General features: G+C 40.9%; 1 protein-coding gene across 4 annotated transcripts in view; it reads left to right on the forward strand.

The window, feature by feature from the left end:
• LOC127356306 (myosin-10) overlaps positions 1-19,453 on the forward strand; it is a 52,616-nt gene extending 33,163 nt beyond the window's left edge. For 2 of the 4 annotated variants that reach the window (XM_051387943.1, XM_051387944.1), the window contains 34 exons: positions 507-650; positions 792-887; positions 1,471-1,589; positions 1,926-2,078; positions 2,221-2,394; positions 2,476-2,649; positions 4,192-4,306; positions 5,681-5,743; positions 7,879-8,072; positions 8,404-8,525; positions 8,751-8,820; positions 8,910-9,070; positions 9,207-9,315; positions 9,441-9,572; positions 9,667-9,873; positions 10,027-10,164; positions 10,641-10,764; positions 10,884-11,055; positions 11,813-12,025; positions 12,161-12,305; positions 12,384-12,590; positions 12,980-13,084; positions 13,172-13,324; positions 13,420-13,668; positions 13,863-14,075; positions 14,166-14,378; positions 14,468-14,629; positions 14,715-14,843; positions 15,039-15,127; positions 15,947-16,070; positions 16,177-16,385; positions 16,546-16,654; positions 16,922-17,094; positions 17,883-19,453. In XM_051387943.1, the coding sequence (XP_051243903.1) occupies positions 507-650; positions 792-887; positions 1,471-1,589; positions 1,926-2,078; positions 2,221-2,394; positions 2,476-2,649; positions 4,192-4,306; positions 5,681-5,743; positions 7,879-8,072; positions 8,404-8,525; positions 8,751-8,820; positions 8,910-9,070; positions 9,207-9,315; positions 9,441-9,572; positions 9,667-9,873; positions 10,027-10,164; positions 10,641-10,764; positions 10,884-11,055; positions 11,813-12,025; positions 12,161-12,305; positions 12,384-12,590; positions 12,980-13,084; positions 13,172-13,324; positions 13,420-13,668; positions 13,863-14,075; positions 14,166-14,378; positions 14,468-14,629; positions 14,715-14,843; positions 15,039-15,127; positions 15,947-16,070; positions 16,177-16,385; positions 16,546-16,654; positions 16,922-17,094; positions 17,883-18,039 (5,117 nt within the window). In that variant the 3' untranslated portion in view covers positions 18,040-19,453. The remainder of the gene's footprint in view (positions 1-506; positions 651-791; positions 888-1,470; positions 1,590-1,925; positions 2,079-2,220; positions 2,395-2,475; positions 2,650-4,191; positions 4,307-5,680; positions 5,744-7,878; positions 8,073-8,403; positions 8,526-8,750; positions 8,821-8,909; positions 9,071-9,206; positions 9,316-9,440; positions 9,573-9,666; positions 9,874-10,026; positions 10,165-10,640; positions 10,765-10,883; positions 11,056-11,812; positions 12,026-12,160; positions 12,306-12,383; positions 12,591-12,979; positions 13,085-13,171; positions 13,325-13,419; positions 13,669-13,862; positions 14,076-14,165; positions 14,379-14,467; positions 14,630-14,714; positions 14,844-15,038; positions 15,128-15,946; positions 16,071-16,176; positions 16,386-16,545; positions 16,655-16,921; positions 17,095-17,882) is intronic. The other 2 variants (XM_051387945.1, XM_051387946.1) reach the window with 1 other exon arrangement.
• The last annotated feature ends 601 nt before the right edge of the window (positions 19,454-20,054 follow it).

Here is a 20,054-nt window from a genome sequence, read left to right on the forward strand (position 1 = left end):
GCAAAAGTATCAGAGCAGTGACAGTGCATGTTTCTGCCAGTTTGCCTCGGGCGAGAAACAGAGCTAAATAAATAAAAAGGCTGGTTTGAATTAGCAACGGCCAACTAATCTTTTTTTCTCGTTAACTTTTAATTTAGCTTGTTAGTACATTGTTTCATGATGATGCAGAAAGTGTTCAGACATTTCAAGTCAACACTTTACAGCATGTTTCTCTAATGAAATAGTGGATTTAAAAGGTCACTGGATCTCTCCCTCTCTTATCCACTTATTCTGAATTGTCGTTGCTGAAAATAGATGGGAATGTAACACATACCTCATTGCTATCTGAGCATTTTCTGACCATTAAACATTTAAGTCATTTAAAGTGCTTATACTTTAACTTTTTTATGCACTGAAAATAACCCATCATACAGCACAGCACATTAAGAGGAAAACAAAGCGCAAAATGACCATTAAAATAATCATTTTTAAAAAACAATCTTTAAAAACCATCTTTCCTTCTCCAGCGGACCTGCTCCTTGAAGGCTTTAACAACTACCGTTTCCTGTCAAATGGTAACATTCCCATCCCTGGCCAGCAGGACAAGGATAATTTCCAGGAGACATTGGATGCCATGCACATCATGAGCTTCTCCCATGATGAGATTGTCTGTGAGTAGTACAGTACTTCCCGAAGTGCCCTGAAATATAGGTTGTTCTTATTCTCCTACATTCCTATTTTTCCTTTCTTACTCCGCCGAGGCATTATTACCCACCCTGGGGATCAATAAAGTGTTATGTCATTCTTGCCAGGCATGTTGAAGGTGGTCTCTGCAGTGCTACAGTTTGGCAACATTGTCTTCAAGAAGGAGAGAAACACTGATCAGGCCTCCATGCCCGAAAACACAGGTAAAAATAAGACACTAGCGAGGAGTAGTGTCAGTCATGATTCATAAAACCAGAAAATGAGATGACTGTGACACTCGCCACATGCTTTATTGGAAACATGATTACACTGTTGTTAGATTGTGTCTCTTGATATTGGAATGCTTGTAATGTCTGGATCATGTCAGCACCACCAGACGCATGATCCTACAGTCTGGACTATTCTGTAGTCACATAACTCTCAGTGTAAGGAAGAAAAAATATTATATAGAGACCAGAATTCCCCCTGCACAGCCAGTAGTAGCAGTCAGGACCTGGTAGGTCCCAAGAACATCTCTCAGGGGAGGATGAATCTAAAATGAATCTATAATATATGATATAGTTAGTTTTCGTAAGTCTGCTGTCTCGGGGTCAGACCAATTGAACATAATTTTCCTAATTCCTTTAATTTTTTATCTTTTTGATTTAATTATTTGAACATAGCATCAAACATATATTTGATTTTGAAAGGAGTAAAGAAAAAAACACAAATCTGAAGCCATATATGTGAACCAGTGTGAAGTCTATATTTATATCAGTGAGTTTCATGCTTCCTGCTTCCTCCCAGTGGCACAGAAGCTCTGCCACCTGCTTGGAATGAATGTTATGGAGTTCACCAGAGCTATCCTCACCCCAAGAATCAAAGTGGGACGGGACTACGTACAGAAGGCACAGACCAAAGAACAGGTAAGGTGCTGTCTAACTCTATCAGTGAGGATTATCTTTGCATTCCATAGTTATATTATTTAACTGTTAAATAGATGTTAAACATAAACATGAAAACGTTGTTTTTTCTGCTCTTTGATTTCTGTTTATATTACACCTCACTTTTGCAAATTCATGGGTCCTAAACATCGTCCTCATGGTTTGTCCTTACTGTAGCCCATGATCTGACGGCATACCATGATAAATCACTGCAAACCAGCAGCATGATTAAGTTTATTTTCTAATATTTGCACTTGTGGTTCAGTGGACTATGTATTATTATTAGTGTCTTCAATAGTTTCTCTGTTTTTTCCACAGGCTGACTTTGCTGTTGAAGCCCTGGCCAAGGCAACATATGAGCGGCTGTTCCGCTGGCTGGTCCACCGCATCAACAAGGCCTTAGACCGAACCAAACGCCAGGGAGCGTCTTTCATTGGCATCCTGGATATCGCTGGCTTTGAGATCTTTGAGGTGCTGATTGTGGTTGTTTAATAAGAACAAACTAATCTCCACAAAACACAAACTACCTTCTAGACATTGTAGTTGTGTTTTTTTTAAGCAATGAGAAAACATGTCACCCTAACTAACAAACGTGACTTCTGCTTCCTCTCAGCTGAACTCATTTGAGCAGCTGTGCATCAACTACACCAACGAGAAACTGCAGCAGCTCTTCAACCACACCATGTTTATCCTGGAGCAGGAGGAGTACCAGAGGGAGGGAATTGAGTGGAGCTTCATCGACTTCGGCCTGGACCTGCAGCCCTGCATCGACCTCATTGAGAGGCCGGTCAGTGTTCTCTGTCTGTATGTGTGACTGTATGTGTCTGCTGGTGCATATATATGTGTTAAACGAATTATGTCTCAACAGACTAACCCTCCTGGTATCCTCGCTCTGCTGGATGAGGAGTGCTGGTTTCCCAAGGCCACCGACAAGACCTTTATAGACAAGGTGCTCCAGGAGCAGGGAACACACACCAAGTTTCAGAAGCCGCGTCAGCTCAAGGACAAAGCTGACTTCTGCATCATTCACTACGCAGGGAAGGTATGTATTTTAGGCCCATTAAGGTGTCTTGCATTCTGACTGCTCTCTCGGGAATGGTAGCCAGTGTGACCTACTACTTACGTATGCTGCTATTTTTAGAAGGCAGCCCTTAATAACAGGCAATATGCGTCTTGTAAACCATTATTCATGTCCCCTGTATAGCCTCAGATTAATCCATGTGTGTGTTTTCCTTAAGTAACAACTCAGTTTCTGACCTGTGTTTTCAGAGGCACAGACTTTGCTCCTCCAAAGGCGCCGTTAACCAGGTCATTGCCTGAAAACAATAGCCTAGTTGTCGTACTGCTGCTGTAGAAAACCCACATCTGGTTCCCATTGGTGTGAGATTGGGTCTTGGGTGCCTGGTGGTTACATAACAAAACATTTTCAGGCTTCCACCTTTGTGTGGTGGTCTGCCATCTGTAAAGAGAAAACGATACACCGCAACATTCCAGAGAGGATTCTTGTCAGTCGCAGCATGAAAGCTGATATTCCCAGAGTGATAGTTTAATTAGGTTTACCTGTCTCTTGTTCCCCGCTTGCACATGTGTGTCTGAACACAGTGAAGAGCGTCAGTCTATCGTGTCTAAACATCAGTCCTGGACCTGAGCCTTACCATGACAAACAGGTGAAAACCTCAGATTCATGCAGTACTTGATACGGGGAAAAACATTAAATTTGAACTTGATTAAATAAATCCTGCATGACAGAGTGATACTGAAGAGGAAAATAAGAGCAAACACTGGTAGTTTGATTTTCCAGGAATCTGATGAAACCCATATGGAGATCGTACATTCCTAATCTCAGGTTGCCAACCGTGTCAATTCCTTAATATTTTCTGCTCTAATCTAACACTCTTCATATTATGTTAGACATTTGGAAAACACATACAAGTAAAAGTCATCATCATGTTACAGAGACTAATCTCATCAACACATTATGGCGCTATTAGACCTGACTGTGTTGTCAGTCAAATCTAATGTGCAGATGATCTTTATTTTAACCCCGGTGCAATTGCCAAGTGGGCGAGGTACAACCCAACATATTGTGTATCATTGTTTGACTTTCTGAACTTTCTACCACTCGTATTGTTCCACGTAGTACATACAGCACATCTGGTACTGCCTGTAAGATAAAACAACTGAGTGGTGTTTGGCACTATTAGAGCTGTCACTTAAGACAGAATACACAGACCGCTGCAGACAGGTGAAGCAACAGACCAGCGGCAATTAATCACAGACTGGAAGCCAGTCCTCTCAAAGTGTATTTTTAAAGCATTCTTTTCTTTTACACTGTTAACACTGGGGTATACCAGTAATAAAAGGAAAATGATTAGATGACATTCATAAATGAAATATGATTGGATGCTGAGTTGTTTTGCTGTCAGGATGTCAAACCTTGTGTAACCAAGTTAAAACAGAGGTATGTGGTCATAGTTGGTATATATAATACATTACACTTGAACCTGTTTGGGATTTAAGTGCAGGTCACTGATTTGCAGTAGAACATTTCTTTGTCTAAAGAGGTATCACTGTGTTTCTCTAGGTGGACTATAAAGCCGATGAATGGCTTATGAAGAACATGGATCCCCTGAATGACAACGTGGCCACGCTGCTGCATCAGTCAACTGACAAGTTTGTGGCTGAGCTCTGGAAAGACGGTGGGTCTCTTAATATTTTCTTTTACTGTGTAGAAGCATCATCAAGCTGAAATTTGTACAAGAGTGTATTGATATACAATTTATTCTACTGTACAGGCAAACCATACCTATTGTAGAGTGAACAATTGAGACACAAAAACATAAATTTTTGTCCTTTTTTTGTTGGTTTTTAGCCATGCTAGCAGCATGGCTCTATGAATAATGTCACTTTTGACTGAAATATCTCAACAAGTAATGGATAGATTGCTTGAAATTTTCTACAGACACTCATGGTTTCCAAATGATGTGTCCTAATGACTTTGGTGATCCCATGACTTGAACTCTAGCGCCACCACGAGGTTCACATTTGTGGCATTGAGTGAAACTATCTTCAATATATCTTGTCATCAAATTTGGTACAGATGTTTATGTTCCCCTCAAGATGAGCTGTAACAATTTTGGTGATGCTTAACTTTTTATCTACAGTGGTGCACCAGGTCAAAATGTTCATTTGTCTAATACTTAGTTTTATGACCAAATACCTGCAAAATTAATGACATTCCCATCAGCCTCAGCTGTACTTTTTAGTGCTAACTAGCAAATGTTAGCATTGTAACATGTTAATATGGTAAACATTATACCTGCTACACAGCAGCTTGGTAACATTGCCATTGTGAGCATGTTAGCATGCTCAAGTTAGCATTTAGTTCAAAGCACAGCTGTGTCTAAATACAGCCTCATAGAGCTGCTAGCATGGCTGTAGATCCTGCCTAAAGTATATTATAAACAACGGAATCTCATATTTATTGAAAAGGGGAACTACATTCTCTCGTCTCTCACCCTTGCTGTCTGAGTTTGAATCGTCAGTGTGCTTCATGGTTTCTCTAATGTGGGATGAGTTTTGCCAGCAAAAACATGAAGTGTAAGCGAGGTAAACCACAGCCAGGAAACTCTTCTCTTAGAGCTGTGTGAGGTATTTATTGCTAGTCCTATATTTTCTCCCCCAGCAAGTACACTGTTTCAATCAGATGGGAACCATGGCCTTCATAATTATTATTTTAATTGGACATTTGTTTTTTAACGGAATCACAGACAGGTCAGATGGAAAGCAGAATGGTTATATAACACTTTCTGTACTAATCTTTCTCCTGAATAATGTTTAGCTATGATAACCTATGATAAGCTTTGAATAATAACAATGCTTTGATAATATGCATGTACTGTAGTTGTACAGTGACCAAACTGACACTCTTCAGTCCAACAGCTAATCGATGCTTGTGAATGTTTGTGTGTATGTGGATGTATGAATGATGGGTGTATGTGTTTGCACGCCTACTTTTTTTCTCTCTCTCACTCTCCTGTCTTCTTTCTCTGTCCGTGTCTCTGTTGCTGTAGACATACAGACGTTTCAGAGAGCCTCTTTCTATGACAATGTGTCTGGGCTCCATGAAGCTCCAGGTGAATGATAGTAACACTTAACCTTCGGGTACCACTGGCTTCTCCTCATCCTCCGAACTGGAGGGATCATTGGCTCCCTGTCCTGTCCTGGCTGCACTGTGCGCCCCTCTAAAAACAAACCCTCTGGCTTTGCATGGCTGTACTCCTGTAAAAACCTCTAATACTAAAACATTTCATTCTTCCATGCTTACCAGGCTTACTGTCACTGTAATTATTCCAACAACTATTGCTTGAATGATAAGCCAGGTAAGGCATTTCTTTTTGTAATCATGTAAAAAATAGAGTTTTGTTTTCTGGTACAAGGAGAATTCACACAACAGAAAACAGATTGTCAAAAGGCTGAAAATCTTAGACAGGAAATATTATAATTGAACATTTTTCTGGTCAGATGGATGAATTTTGAAACTGCTTTTAGGCCATGGTACATTTTTGTCAACTAAATGAGGTAGACTAATGAAAGGAAAGACTTGTGTCACCATACCTAAAAAGGGCAAATATCACCTATCTACTCAACAAATATTTACCCATTGCAAAGTTGCGATGATTAGCAGTCCACTGAGTCTACTGATGTACAGCTAAGGGCAGACAGAAAGTCAATTATTTAAACAAAATTAAATATCGAGGAAGTGGATCCAGAATTGATTCAAGTTTCTGCTTACTTAGTACATCTATATGTTCTGAATGAATGGAATATCTGAGCTTTGATTTGAACACAGGTTATCTAGTTAATGAAAAATGTATTCATTTTTGTGTGTAGTCGTTTTATAAGCTTTTATTTATTAGCAATATGATTATAAAAGGATATGATACGATTCTGTAATATAAGTATTTCTTTTAGTGCATTTTTAAATGATCTGCACTGCTGTGTCATTTTTATCTCTGACCATAATTATATTTGGATGACAGAATGTTTGTACTCAACCCATATCTGATCTAATAAGAAAAGTACAAAGGAAGATGTTTAAAGGTTCCCTGTGGAGTTTTTGACTTCTAGTAGAACTGGGGAGCTGTTTTTCTATGAATGGGTCCCCATTTTGTTTATCACATGCACATCCTAGGTGACACAGTCCTGCCAATGCTTTCACACTAGTCTACTGATCAACAGTGCACCAACAAAGACAGCGAAGAAGAAGACTGCAAGCTAGTAAACATGGATGTAAACAATTTTACATTTGAAATACATGAAAAATCTTTTATGTGTAAGGAAATTCACATTTGTTAGAGCTCAAAGATCCACAGTTGTTTTGGTGAATAATGCTCAATGTAAAATTAACTTGTTTTGTTTAGAAGAAAACTCCACAGGGCTCCTGTAAGTTTATTTCTCTTTACATTTTGCCTTTAGTATTGTTAGATAGTTGGTAGTCGAGTCGCAGGATGATATTAAAACTCAGGAGTGACGTGAAAAGGGTCTACTGGACCACCGAACTGCCCCCAAAGCAAGAAGATTCATTATGGTCTAATGTGATAGATAGAAAATAAAGAATTATTTTATTTACATGCACATTTGTACTTAATAAGAACAAAATAAGTCAAATTAATACTCATACTAATTGTTGTTATGTAATGGGTTTGCTATTTATTAGTATTCCTTTAGATTTAATCCACTGGTTGATATAAAATAGTCTGTTAGCTATAATTTATGTTTTATATTTAAAAGAGTTTATTCCTGTGTCCTGGCTGGATTAAGTACTCTACTGTTGTAGAATTAGGTCCAGTTAAGTCATATTTGAATGAAGGATTGTACAGCAGTGAAGCAGATCTGTATGTTACGTTGTCTATAATATCAAATCAGCTAATGGTCTCTGGCCATAGCGGGTGTGACACCATTGTCTGTCTTCATGCCTTATCGCAAAATTAGAAAAGAGCAAATCCTGCTCAGTTAAACCCTTCAGCCTTTATTGGCAACATTTCCTGCTGAATATCTAGTATAATACTAGATTTTACCACCAATGAAAGACTTAATAGTCATTTTGTTGGCTTTTCTCTTTTCTACATTCATGTAAATAGCGCAGCACTTTACTTAGATCTACATATATCAGTAAAACCAGCATCACAAAGCCACATCAGTTACCCATGTATCCTTGCATTTATACAGTTATCTTTCTCTTTCTCTTCATCTCATCCTTCATCACCAGTCGACCGAATCGTGGGTCTGGACCAGGTTGCCGGCATGAATGAGACAGCATTTGGTGCTGCCTACAAGACCAAGAAGGGCATGTTCCGCACTGTGGGACAACTGTACAAGGAGCAGTTATCTAAATTGATGGCCACACTGAGGAACACCAATCCCAACTTTGTCCGCTGCATCATCCCAAACCACGAGAAGAGGGTGAGTGTTAAGATGGTCACAGTTACTGTCGGTACCAGCTGGTTTAAGAACTGCTCCACTAAATGCGTTGATGTAGCAAGGCTAGAGTTTAGGTTTCAAGTCCACATTCTAGTTCACTGTATATAACTATCACTGTACAGCAATATATTCTGGGGGTGGGTTTTGATGAGATGCACTTGTATTGTATATGACACCCTCTGCAGTGTTAGTCACAAATGTTAGTTAAAGCCGAATTAAAATACAGCAAGTTCAGTTTTTTATACAGAACCTTTACCCATACATCAACATTTTCCGCTTCTTCTTCTCTTTTTTGTTCTGCCTCCTCCCCCAGGCTGGTAAACTGGACCCCCACCTGGTACTGGACCAGCTGAGGTGCAATGGTGTGCTTGAGGGTATTCGTATCTGCAGACAGGGCTTCCCCAACCGCATCGTCTTCCAGGAGTTCAGACAGAGGTAATGTAATGTCAACTTAACTAGTATGATATAACACCATGAAATCAATTCTGTAAAATAAAAGTACATTATTGCAACTAGTAGATAAACACAATTGTCCTAAAGAGATAAATATTACAGAGATAGTGTATAAAAGTGTTTCATAGCCATTGTAAGAGTTTCAATTTAAGATTATCCTAGTGACTCTCTGTCCCCATAATGCACTACTCTCTGCTCTGTGTTCAGGTATGAGATCCTAACTCCTAATGCCATCCCCAAGGGCTTCATGGATGGCAAACAGGCCTGTGAGAGAATGGTGAGAACTTGGGTCTCAGTCAAATGAAATCATTTCAATTGCTGCCTCAGAGCTCATTGCAGTGTCTCTGTGTCCCCTGTTTTTGGTAGATTAAAGCCCTGGAGCTGGACGGCAACCTGTTCCGTATCGGCCAGAGTAAGATCTTCTTCAGGGCCGGAGTCCTGGCCCACTTGGAGGAGGAGAGGGACCTGAAGATCACTGACATCATAATTTACTTCCAGGCCGTGTGTCGAGGATATCTGGCACGCAAGTAAGCATTGCTCCACTGCTGCTGTCTGCATTTGAGATCCACTCAATCCCCAACTGTTATGTCTGTATATTTTATCACAAAAAAGTCGATTTTACTGTTGTCTCACTCAGTCTTTGTTCTCGTCCTTCTTCATCAGGGCCTTTGCTAAGAAGCAGCAGCAGCTCAGTGCTCTGAAGGTCCTCCAGAGGAACTGCGCTGCCTACTTGAAGCTGCGTCACTGGCAGTGGTGGAGACTCTTCACCAAGGTGTGAAATGTTTGCATGTTTGTTGTCAAGGGTGTTTGTGCTACTGACCTTGTGTGTTTGCCTCTAGAGGTCCCTAATCTCTTTGTAACTGGTCAGTAGAGATCATCCTTGATCTGTACCTGCAGGTGAAGCCTCTGCTGCAGGTGACCAGGCAAGAGGAAGAAATGCAGGCTAAAGACGAGGAGCTGGTCAAGGTGAAAGAGAAGCAGACAAAGGTGGAGGGAGAGCTGGTGGAGATGGAGAGAAAACACCAGCAGGTCAGCAATACTCTGCAGCGTTATTATCAAATTTATTTCAAATTTATTTTTTTTGGGATGTATAATTGAAGGTTTTAACATTCTGTATGTGTAGTTAGTGGAGGAGAAGAATATCCTGGCTGAGCAGCTGCAGGCAGAGACAGAGCTGTTCGCAGAGGCTGAGGAGATGAGAGCTCGCCTGGCTTCCAAAAAGCAAGAGCTGGAGGAGATCCTTCATGACCTGGAGTCCAGGCTGGAGGAAGAAGAAGAGAGAACCCAGGGCCTGCAGAACGAGAAGAAGAAGATGCAGACCCATATCCAGGTGTGTCCTCGGGGATGTGGAAGTACTCATGCAACATCGATGTACTGGTTACTGAGAAAGCATTTTTGCACTCATTATATTTGAAAATATTGTTAAATATTCCAAAATATGTTAATTGTGTTTGCCACTGTGATTAAATACTTGTGTGTGTAGGACCTGGAAGAACAGTTGGATGAGGAGGAGGCTGGAAGGCAGAAGCTGCAGCTGGAGAAAGTGACAGCTGAGGCCAAAATGAAGAAATATGAAGAGGACATTTTGCTACTAGAAGATCAGAACTCCAAGTTCCTCAAGGTGAGAGAGACAACTCTGAATGTCTATATTCAAGCTAAGGGTTTTGTGATGGACAGAGGTATTGTGTCGAAATGTGAAGGTTGGTTTTAAATAAGAGATGGATGGTCTTGCAGTCTCTGAGAAGCGTTTCCCTTTTACTGCACAGCATAAGAACATCCAGCCAAAGATCATTCAGATCATTAAGATATGTTGATGCTGGTGCCCGGTTAGCTCAGTCGGTAGAGCTGGCAACCCATGTACGGATTTGCTCCAGTGGCCTCGGTTTGAATCCGACCAGCAGCCCTTTGCTGTGTGTCCTCCAATCTCTCTCTGCCCCCCTTTGCTGTCTATCTTCAGCTGTCACTATCAATAAAAGGCCAAAGAAATAACTTAAAAAAAAAAAAAAAAAAAATATATATATATATATATATATATATATATATATATATGTTGAGTGGCTAGCTGTGAGCTAACATGCCTGTATCTCTTTCTTTTAGGAAAAGAAGCTGATGGAGGACCGAATCAATGAGATGACCTCAGTGCTAGCTGAAGAGGAAGAAAAGGCCAAGAACCTGAGCAAGGTCAAGAACAAGCAGGAGATGATGATAGCCGACCTGGAGGGTAAAGCAGTGAAATACAGAATGTAGTGGATAGTAAAGTGGATCCAGTAACATGTAGAATTTCTAGAATTAATAGAGTTCAGCATCATTCAAACATCTATCCTCTCTTTTCTAATTTAGAGAGACTGAAGAAAGAAGAGAAGACCCGTCAGGAGCTAGAGAAGGCTAAGAGGAAGCTGGATGGGGAGACGACTGACTTCCAAGACCAGATAGGCGAGCTACAAGCCCAGACAGAGGAGCTGAAAACTCAGCTGAGCAAGAAGGAAGAGGAGCAGCAGATGATGCAGACTAGGTAGGTAGAAAGAAACTGGGACCACCATAGAGGAAAGTGGAAACACCACATCTCATTGGTGAAATCAGTTCACCAACAAAGTGTTGCATAACTTTGTTTGAGCTAAATATGGCAGTTAGTGCTTTGACATTGAGTCACTCAGGTTCTCCTTCATGATGTGAGTCAGTCTGAGGAAAGGGCTACATAGCTGTACAGAGCAGTCATCACACTAAACACTGCTACAAGATCAATTCACACCTGCCATTTTATATTGTGCATTTTATTGTACTGACAGCACTCCAGACAAGTGTACAGCAGTGATCTTATCATCTTGTAAAAAAACAAAAATAACTTATTTTACTTATTGTTGCGCTTCCCTCTGACATGCTGCCTGTATTCATCCGCTGTTTCTCACTGCATTGGAATGTGTTTGTGATGTGTTTTCAGATCATTGGTGTGCATCTAATTTGTCTGGTATTAATGTGCATTTGTAAGTGTGAGACCGTGCTAATAAGTGGCCATTACAGCATACAGCTCTTTTAATAGTGTCTGTCAGAAGGGGAGTGTCTCTGCTGCCACCCAGTGGAGTCTTTACACAACAGAAGACTTCACTCAGAGGACTTAATGTGTTCTTTATGTCTTTAAGCAATAGTTTATTAATACACAAAAAAGTTAACAATACAGAATTATTTATTACTGTTGCGCTGTGATATATGTAAAGTTAATGAGCTGCTAAAAGTTCAAAGCTCAAAGCTCAAATGTTCTTGATGTTTAACAGGGGTGAAGACGAGGTTAGCCAGAAGAACAACGCTCTGAAACAGGTGAGGGAGATGCAGGCCCAGCTGTCTGAGCTGCAGGAGGACCTTGAGTCAGAGAAAGTGGCCAGGAACAAGGCTGAGAAACTCAAGAGGGACTTGAGTGAAGAACTTGAGGCCCTTAAGACTGAACTGGAGGACACCCTTGATACAACCGCTGCCCAGCAGGAACTTAGGTGCTGTACATTTATATCATAGACAGTGGGGCATTTAAACAATTGTATTATTATTATTATTATTATTATTATTATTATTATTATTATTAATTCAACAGGAAAGTTAAGACTTTTCTGTCTCCCTGTTCTCTGTAGGACCAAGCGTGAACAGGAGGTTGCAGAGCTGAAAAAGACTATTGAGGATGAGACTAAAAACCATGAAGCTCAGATCCAGGAGATGAGACAGAGGCATTCCACTGCCTTGGAAGAGCTTTCTGAACAGCTGGAACAGGCCAAGAGGGTAACATACTTTTCCACAATGTACAATCTAACCTCAGATCCACCAAAGACACTAATGTTGGCTGTTTATTATGTTTAGTTCAAGGCCAACCTGGAGAAGACCAAGCAGAGCCAGGAGAGTGCCAACAAGGAGCTGGCCAACGAGGTCAAGAGCCTGCAGCAGGCAAAGACAGAGTCTGAACACAAGAGGAAGAAACTGGAGGCTCAGCTGCAGGAGTCCATGGCCAGGGTCACTGAGGGAGAGAGATCCAAGGGAGAACTGACCGACCGTGCACACAAACTGCAGGTGAGGGACGGAGACGCAAACTTATTTAATTTGAGACAGTGGAATAAGTCCAACTTTTTGTTTTTGTAAAAAAATTACATTATAATTTTAATAATTTTGAATCCTGGATTTTTAGGTTGAAACTGGCAACTATGAAGGAAAATAAACATATTTTTTTGAGAAAAAAATAGTAGTAATTTTGACATTTGAATGTAAATGTGATACGGTTATTGTGATTGTTTAATAATAGATTCTTGATTAAATCACCAGCACACAGATCTTTTTCTTCTTCTTTGGTTGTTATATATGAATTATAAAATCCTGTTTGTTATATTTTATTTGTTTTTATTTACAAATACATTTGACTTACATGGATAACAGTGTTTTTACTATTGTACCTCTCCATACAGACTGAGTTGGACAATGTGTCTACCATGCTGGAAGATGCAGAGAGGAAAGGTATCAAGATGACCAAAGACGTCGCCGGACTAGAAAGTCAGCTACAAGACACACAGGTGACATACAGTATCTCTGAGTATTACTCATCACTTAATGCATCCTTTCTTTTAAACTAACTGGACAAAATATTGATTATCATTTAGGAACTGCTCCAGGAGGAGACACGTCAGAAACTAAACCTCAGCAGTCGCATACGCCAGCTGGAGGAGGAGAAGAACACCCTGCAGGAGCAGCAGGAGGAGGATGAGGAGGCACGCAAGAATCTGGAGAAACAGATGTTGACCCTACAGGCTCAGGTAGGACAAGTGGTCTCTGGTGTAGGAAACAATTTGTGAGTAATATTTTTGTTAATTTTTATTCTGAATTATGCTTTTTTTGTTTTTGTTTGTAGCTGTCAGAGAGCAAGAAGAAGCTGGAGGACGATGTTGGAACAATAGAGACTCTGGAGGAGACGAAGAAGAAGCTGCAGAAGGACCTGGAGCTGACCAGCCAGCGTTTGGAAGAGAAGACCATCGGGTTTGAAAAGATGGAGAAGACAAAGACCCGTCTGCAGCAGGAGCTGGATGATCTAACTGTAGACTTGGATCACCAGAGACAGATCGTCTCCAACCTGGAGAAGAAACAGAAGAAGTTTGACCAGGTGAGAACACACTTTATTGTAGATATTCTGCTGGTTTTAATATCATATCTCTTCTGGAAAACAATTTTGGATGGAGTGAGTTGGGAAGTTGTGTTAGATCTATTTTTTAAATACTGCAATTTAATCCTCTAGCTTTACAGTCACAATTTCATCTTATTTTAATTTTAGTCAAATATTGAATACTCTCTCTGTAGATGCTGGCTGAGGAGAAGAGCATCTCAGCTCGTTATGCTGAAGAGCGTGACCGTGCTGAAGCTGAGGCCAGGGAGAAGGAGACCAAAGCTCTGTCACTGACCAGAGCTCTGGACGAGGCTCTGGAGGCCAAAGAGGAGCTGGAGAGGGTTAACAAGCAGCTCCGTGCTGAAATGGAAGATCTGATGAGCTCCAAGGACGACGTGGGCAAGAATGTGAGCGTTAGGATCAATAAAGCACATGTGATTTGCTGTGTCGAGCAGTAGTCTCACCAGTCGTCCTCTTGTTTATCTTCTCCCTGTCAGGTCCATGAGCTGGAGAAGTCCAAGCGTACTCTGGAGCAGCAACTGGAGGAGATGAAGACTCAGCTGGAAGAGCTGGAGGACGAGCTGCAGGCCACAGAGGATGCCAAGCTGCGCCTTGAGGTCAACATGCAGGCCATGAAGGCTCAGTATGAGAGAGACCTTCAGGGCCGGGACGACCAGAACGATGAGAAGAAGAGGGCACTGGTCAAGCAGGTGCAGAATAATACTATACTTTCAATAACAACAGTTTAACAGCAGTTCAATCCCACCACACTGACAGCTTGTACCGGCTCCCCACTCAGGTGCGAGAGATGGAGGCAGAGTTGGAGGACGAGAGGAAGCAGAGAGGTTTGGCTGTAGCTGCTAAAAAGAAGCTGGAGATGGATTTGAAGGATATAGAGAGTCACATAGAGGGAGCCAACAAGGCTCGAGACGAAGCCATCAAACAGCTGCGCAAGTTACAGGTACGAGTGTTTGAATCCGTTACACTTCACACCCATTCTACGCCACCGTGAGCAGACATTCTCAGCAATTTATTTCCTCTTTCAGGCCCAAATGAAGGACTACCAGCGGGAGTTGGAAGATGCCCGAGCTTCTAGAGATGATATTTTCGCCATATCCAAGGAAAATGAGAAGAAGTTGAAGAGTCTGGAGGCTGAGATTGTACAGTTACATGAGGTACAGGACAGTGGGATGGAGCTGGATCTAATTTTCTGTTTGTTGTGTTACAGTGTGAAGGTTGGAGGGTGTTGATTTATGGTTGATAGGGTTTTTTTTGTATTTACTGTATATTCATTACAAAGCAATGAATGGTCCCTCTAAGCATGATAAATGCTGATTAGCTGAGTTTAACCTTTGACCTTTTTTTTGCAGGACCTGGCAGCATCTGAGAGGGGACGGCGCCACGCAGAGCAGGAACGGGATGAGCTGCAAGATGAAATCTCAAACAGCACCTCTGGAAAGTAAGTTACCCTCCCCCACTTGACCACACATCTGTCGACAGATGCATCTTCTAGTTTACATTGTCTTTATATTGTCAGAGCAGCAGACAAAGGGGGATTGTTATCAGGGCACATCTCTGTACTTAACTTTCTTGTGCTGTTTTTTATTTTGCAGCAAACCTCAGCTATTTTTTAAACATACTGTTTTGTATAGTGCCATGTTTTATCTAAAATTAAAAACATAATAGTAACAAAAAAGATCAGATACAGCAGAAAAAAGGTGGAAATAAAGCAGCACAGCCTAAATTACAGTAGAAAAAGTATAATGAAGGATTTTTAACTGGTTATGAAACAGTCTCAATTTAATACTGATGCCTCTATATGACCTACATAAATGAACAAGCCACAAGACTGGCTATTTCTATTATCTATTAATTATTCTTAATGCCTGCCACTGGGTTGAATTTCCCTTGAAAACAATGAAAGGAGGCGATAGAAACGCCCACACTGTGCTTCAGAAAAGACTGCCATCAAGTCGTTTTTTTGTGATTTTGAAATCTTATGTTTCTAAAGCAAGGCAAGAAGTCATCCCATAGAACATATGCATTATTTTGCTTCTAACAGGAAAATATTAATTTAATAACTTCCTCAAGTGACTCAGGCCTCAGGATAAGCATTTGGAACACAGAGGGAGGGTTACTAGGAAAATATTTAGACACTCCCCCTATGCAATTTACATTTAATGCATGTCTGTAGAATTGTAGCCAGTACATAAAGTGTGGTCTTGTCACCAGACAGAGGTGATGAATGTCGTCACATTTTTAACTCTTTGTGCCTCAGGTCTGCTCTGATGGATGAGAAGAGGAGGCTGGAGGCTCGCATTGCTCAACTGGAGGAGGAGCTGGAGGAGGAGCAGGGTAACATGGAGCTGCTCAACGACCGCTTCAGGAAGACAACTATGCAGGTGTGGTTTAATACATTTTACCCGCCCTGCACAATGGGAGTGCAATTTTCCACTCCACCTCCCACCATTCTTCTTTTTGTTACCTCCTCTCCTCTCTGTCCATCAGGTGGACACCCTGGCTACAGAGTTGAGTGCGGAGCGCAGCACCGCCCAGAAGAGCGAAAATGCTCGTCAGCAATTGGAGCGTCAAAACAAGGAGCTGCGGGCCAAGCTGGGCGAGCTGGAGGGTTCTGTAAAGAGCAGGTTCAGGGCCTCCATCACTGCCCTGGAGGCCAAGATAGCACAGCTGGAGGAACAGCTGGAGCAGGAAGCCAAGTGAGAATTCAATATACTGTTCTCCTTGCTTAAACTAATGAATGTTACTTGTATCAAACAGTTCAAAACCTATAAACTAGGCTAAATCATAAAAACACATTTACCTGTAGAACTAAATCTTGCTTTGTTTCTCTAAACCTCACTTGTTCTGTATTTTAAGGGAGCGAGCAGCAGCCAACAAGATTGTGAGAAGGACCGAGAAGAAGCTGAAAGAAATCTGCATGCAAGTAGAGGATGAGCGTCGCCATGCCGACCAGTTTAAAGAACAAGTACGTTGGACACTGTTGACATTAACACAGCTGTTACAAGCTCTTTTCAAACATTTGCTCTATGAATTGTTTAAAAAGAGATAAATCGCTGTAAGAGTTTGAACTCTCTGGTCACTGGTATTTGTCTTTCTCATCTCATTCTTTAATTACATAGGTGTCCATTATCTTACACAAACCTCCTCCACCTTTCGACAAAGTGATTTTGCACACGTTTTTATATTTCTTTGTGATGTATTTTTTTCTTTTTCTCTTTGTGTGTGTGTGAAGGTGGAAAAGGCGAACTCTCGTATGAAGCAGCTGAAGCGTCAGCTGGAGGAGGCTGAGGAGGAGGCCACACGGGCCAACGCCTCACGCAGGAAACTGCAAAGAGAGCTGGATGACGCCACTGAGGCCAGCGAGGGTTTGAGCCGCGAGGTTCACACACTCAAGAACCGCCTCAGGTACAATGTAGTAGACGAAAGCAACCACTATCTGGCTTTCACAATTTATCATTTTATTTAAGCAAGCTATATTCATGTATGTCTATTTGCATTTTTTATTTACAACTTGTTATTAACAGTATATAAGCCCAGTGGTACTCTATATCATATATATTAATATTGGCTATCAATATAGATATCTGTCCTTAAGGCTGAATAGGCACATCTGTTATTTTTTCCTATATAGTCACTTACAACAGCATTTTAAATTTATCATCTGAAATGATTTTTACAAGAATGTTACTAGGTGATGTGTCGTTAATATCAGATTTCAGTGTTTCTTTGTCGATACAAAAAGGTTATTCAGCAATGGATGGAATGTAATATAATGAACATCTATGAGCATTAAAGCAATAAAACACTGTCCTTGAGTTCAGATTCAAGTGCTGGGAGAGATGTAGAAACCTCTCCGTGTCTGACTGAGCTGTGATTCATTTATTGGATTCAAGAATGTGCCACATTACACCTTTATTCAGCCTACATTATTTACATGTAATGTGCCCTAATTGAAAATACTCAATGACTCATGTAACAGCTGTTTTGATGCAGCAAAATTCAGCACAGTGTGGAGGATTTTTGCAGCCAAGTATTATTATTGACTTCATAAAGTGTCTTTTAAATGACATTTTACATGGTGTCAATCAAATATTTGACTCCTTAAATGAGCATATACATTTTCTGAGCAGCTTTTTCTTGCTTTCTTAATTTCTGCCTCTGATCAAATGCCTCCACTCCTCTTCCTCCTGCAGGCGTGGCGGCCCCATCAGCTTCTCCTCCACCCGCTCAGGCAGACGTCAGCTTCAGGTGGAGGGAACCTCCTCCTTGGACCTCCTGTCCGACGATGAGCTAGAAAACAAGATCACTGACAACAATGCCAATGAGACACCAGCGCCCCAGCCGGAGTAGAAGAGAAAAAGCCTTAACTTTTGCTCTCCCATCTACGTATCACCTCTCAGCCGCAACAAGAAACACTTAGGGTCACCCGGCTTGAATAGGGGCCCTCTAGCCCATGTCTGGATAGATCTGTTCTCTCCAAACAAATGCAGCATGATCTAAGCAAGAAAAGAAATTCCCGACCTTACTTCTCAACCCTAAACCTTAGCAGACACCAGCAGTTGGACCCCCAACGCTCTCTTTATCACCCCACTTAAGGTTGTAAGAAGCACTTCTCTGCCTTACCCCTCCTTGTCAAGCTGCAGGGCTGTTCAATAGCAACTACCATAACGTGCTGAGTATAGACTACTTCAGTAACCTGAATGAGACGTAAGCTGCGTCACAGATAGAAGTGCTTTTCTTTTATAAATTGCACATGTGCGTATGTTTTCAACTAAAAAGCCCCCTAATCCATTTGTGCACAAATTACAAACACATAAACCTTCTGATTGAGTTCTGCTCGTAACCCAGTGAGTGCACACGTCTGGATGATCATTATCCTCTGTTGGACCAGGGTTTAGCTGTTTAAAATGCTTCCAAATGCTAAAATAATAGCATTGTAATATTTGAAATGAACAGATCATGATGAAAGCAACGACCCTTTGACTTTATTTTTTCATCAGTCTACAATATTCAGTATGTCCATCATATGCATCAGTTTAGTTATATTAGTTGAACTGTAACTAAATAGTATTTTTCCAGTCCTGTGCTAGGATTGTTTGCTTGCATATGAATATAGAAATGTGACTGTAAGCTGCCTTGTTGCCTCAGTGCTACAAAACGTTGCTCTTTGAGTATTGGTTTATGTTTGACAGTAGGTCAGTGTTGACTTGTAATTATTCGCTGTGAGTGCTAAAAACAGCAACCACACGCATGTTCTTTTGCTTACTCCTTCTTCTTCTTCTGTGCCTTTTTTCGCTCCCTCGAAACTCAAAACCCATATATGCCACATATACTGTTCATATATTGAACCATGCCTAATTTCATGAAGGTATTTTCATAAAATATTCATAAATTTGCATATGTAATAAGATATTAGTGGGAAACTGATTTTCTTTCATTTGTTCATTTGTATGTCCTGCTACAGCTTTTATGTTACAACAGTGAGTGGTTTGTGGAACCGTGCGGGAGTCTTTGTAGATGGGTGCTATGACTTTTCTTATTGATAACTTTTATACTTTTTGAGTTATTAATATTTAAAAACAATCCAATAGACAGCAACTGTATTTATATCTCTGCTGTTGTGTACCATACCAACACCATCCATATTTCGAAATGCTCAGTATTGCACATCGATCAACTGTACCGATGCTCATTATCATGACATGTACAGTTTATGAGTTATTAGGAGCTATGTAATACATTAAAGTCTATGGAGCCCAGTTTACTCACATGGTATTTATATGTCACCTTTAACCAGGACCACAACATTCAAAACTCGAAATGCTCTGGGTTGCACAATGGAGTATTAGTGAAGATGACACGTGCTTTATGTTATCAGCCACATTAGCAGTGTCATCTATTTTCAAAGCTTGGGCAGTAAAATAATGCCAATCAGCAATTTTGCATTTACTTGACTTTTTAAACATTATCTTGGGTCTGAAGAATTGAACTGGGGACCCTGCTGTTTCATGGTGTGCCTCTTGGATGAGTCTACAAGCCAGCAGGACCCCCTCCTCAAGCTTCAGGAAATGCTTCTTCATTTCTCAGTTTTCTCTTCCCCTCCTCTTCTTCCATCTGCCCATCCAGATGTCACCCTGTTTACAAGCTGATAAGATTTTCTTATAAAATATTTATGCCACAGTGATTGCAGCCAGGTTTGACTGTTTGAGCAGTGTTGTGTGTGTGTGTGTGTGTGTGTGTGTGTCTGATTCAGAAAAAGGGCAAATTAAATTCATAGACAATATTTCCACTCAATTAAATCCAGATTATGGATACCAGTGGAAGAAAATAACATACTGTTCTTAAGTAATATCCATCTTCTGGTA

This window comes from Dicentrarchus labrax, unplaced genomic scaffold (assembly GCF_905237075.1).
Source record: "Dicentrarchus labrax unplaced genomic scaffold, dlabrax2021, whole genome shotgun sequence".
Taxonomy (NCBI): Eukaryota; Metazoa; Chordata; class Actinopteri; family Moronidae; genus Dicentrarchus; species Dicentrarchus labrax.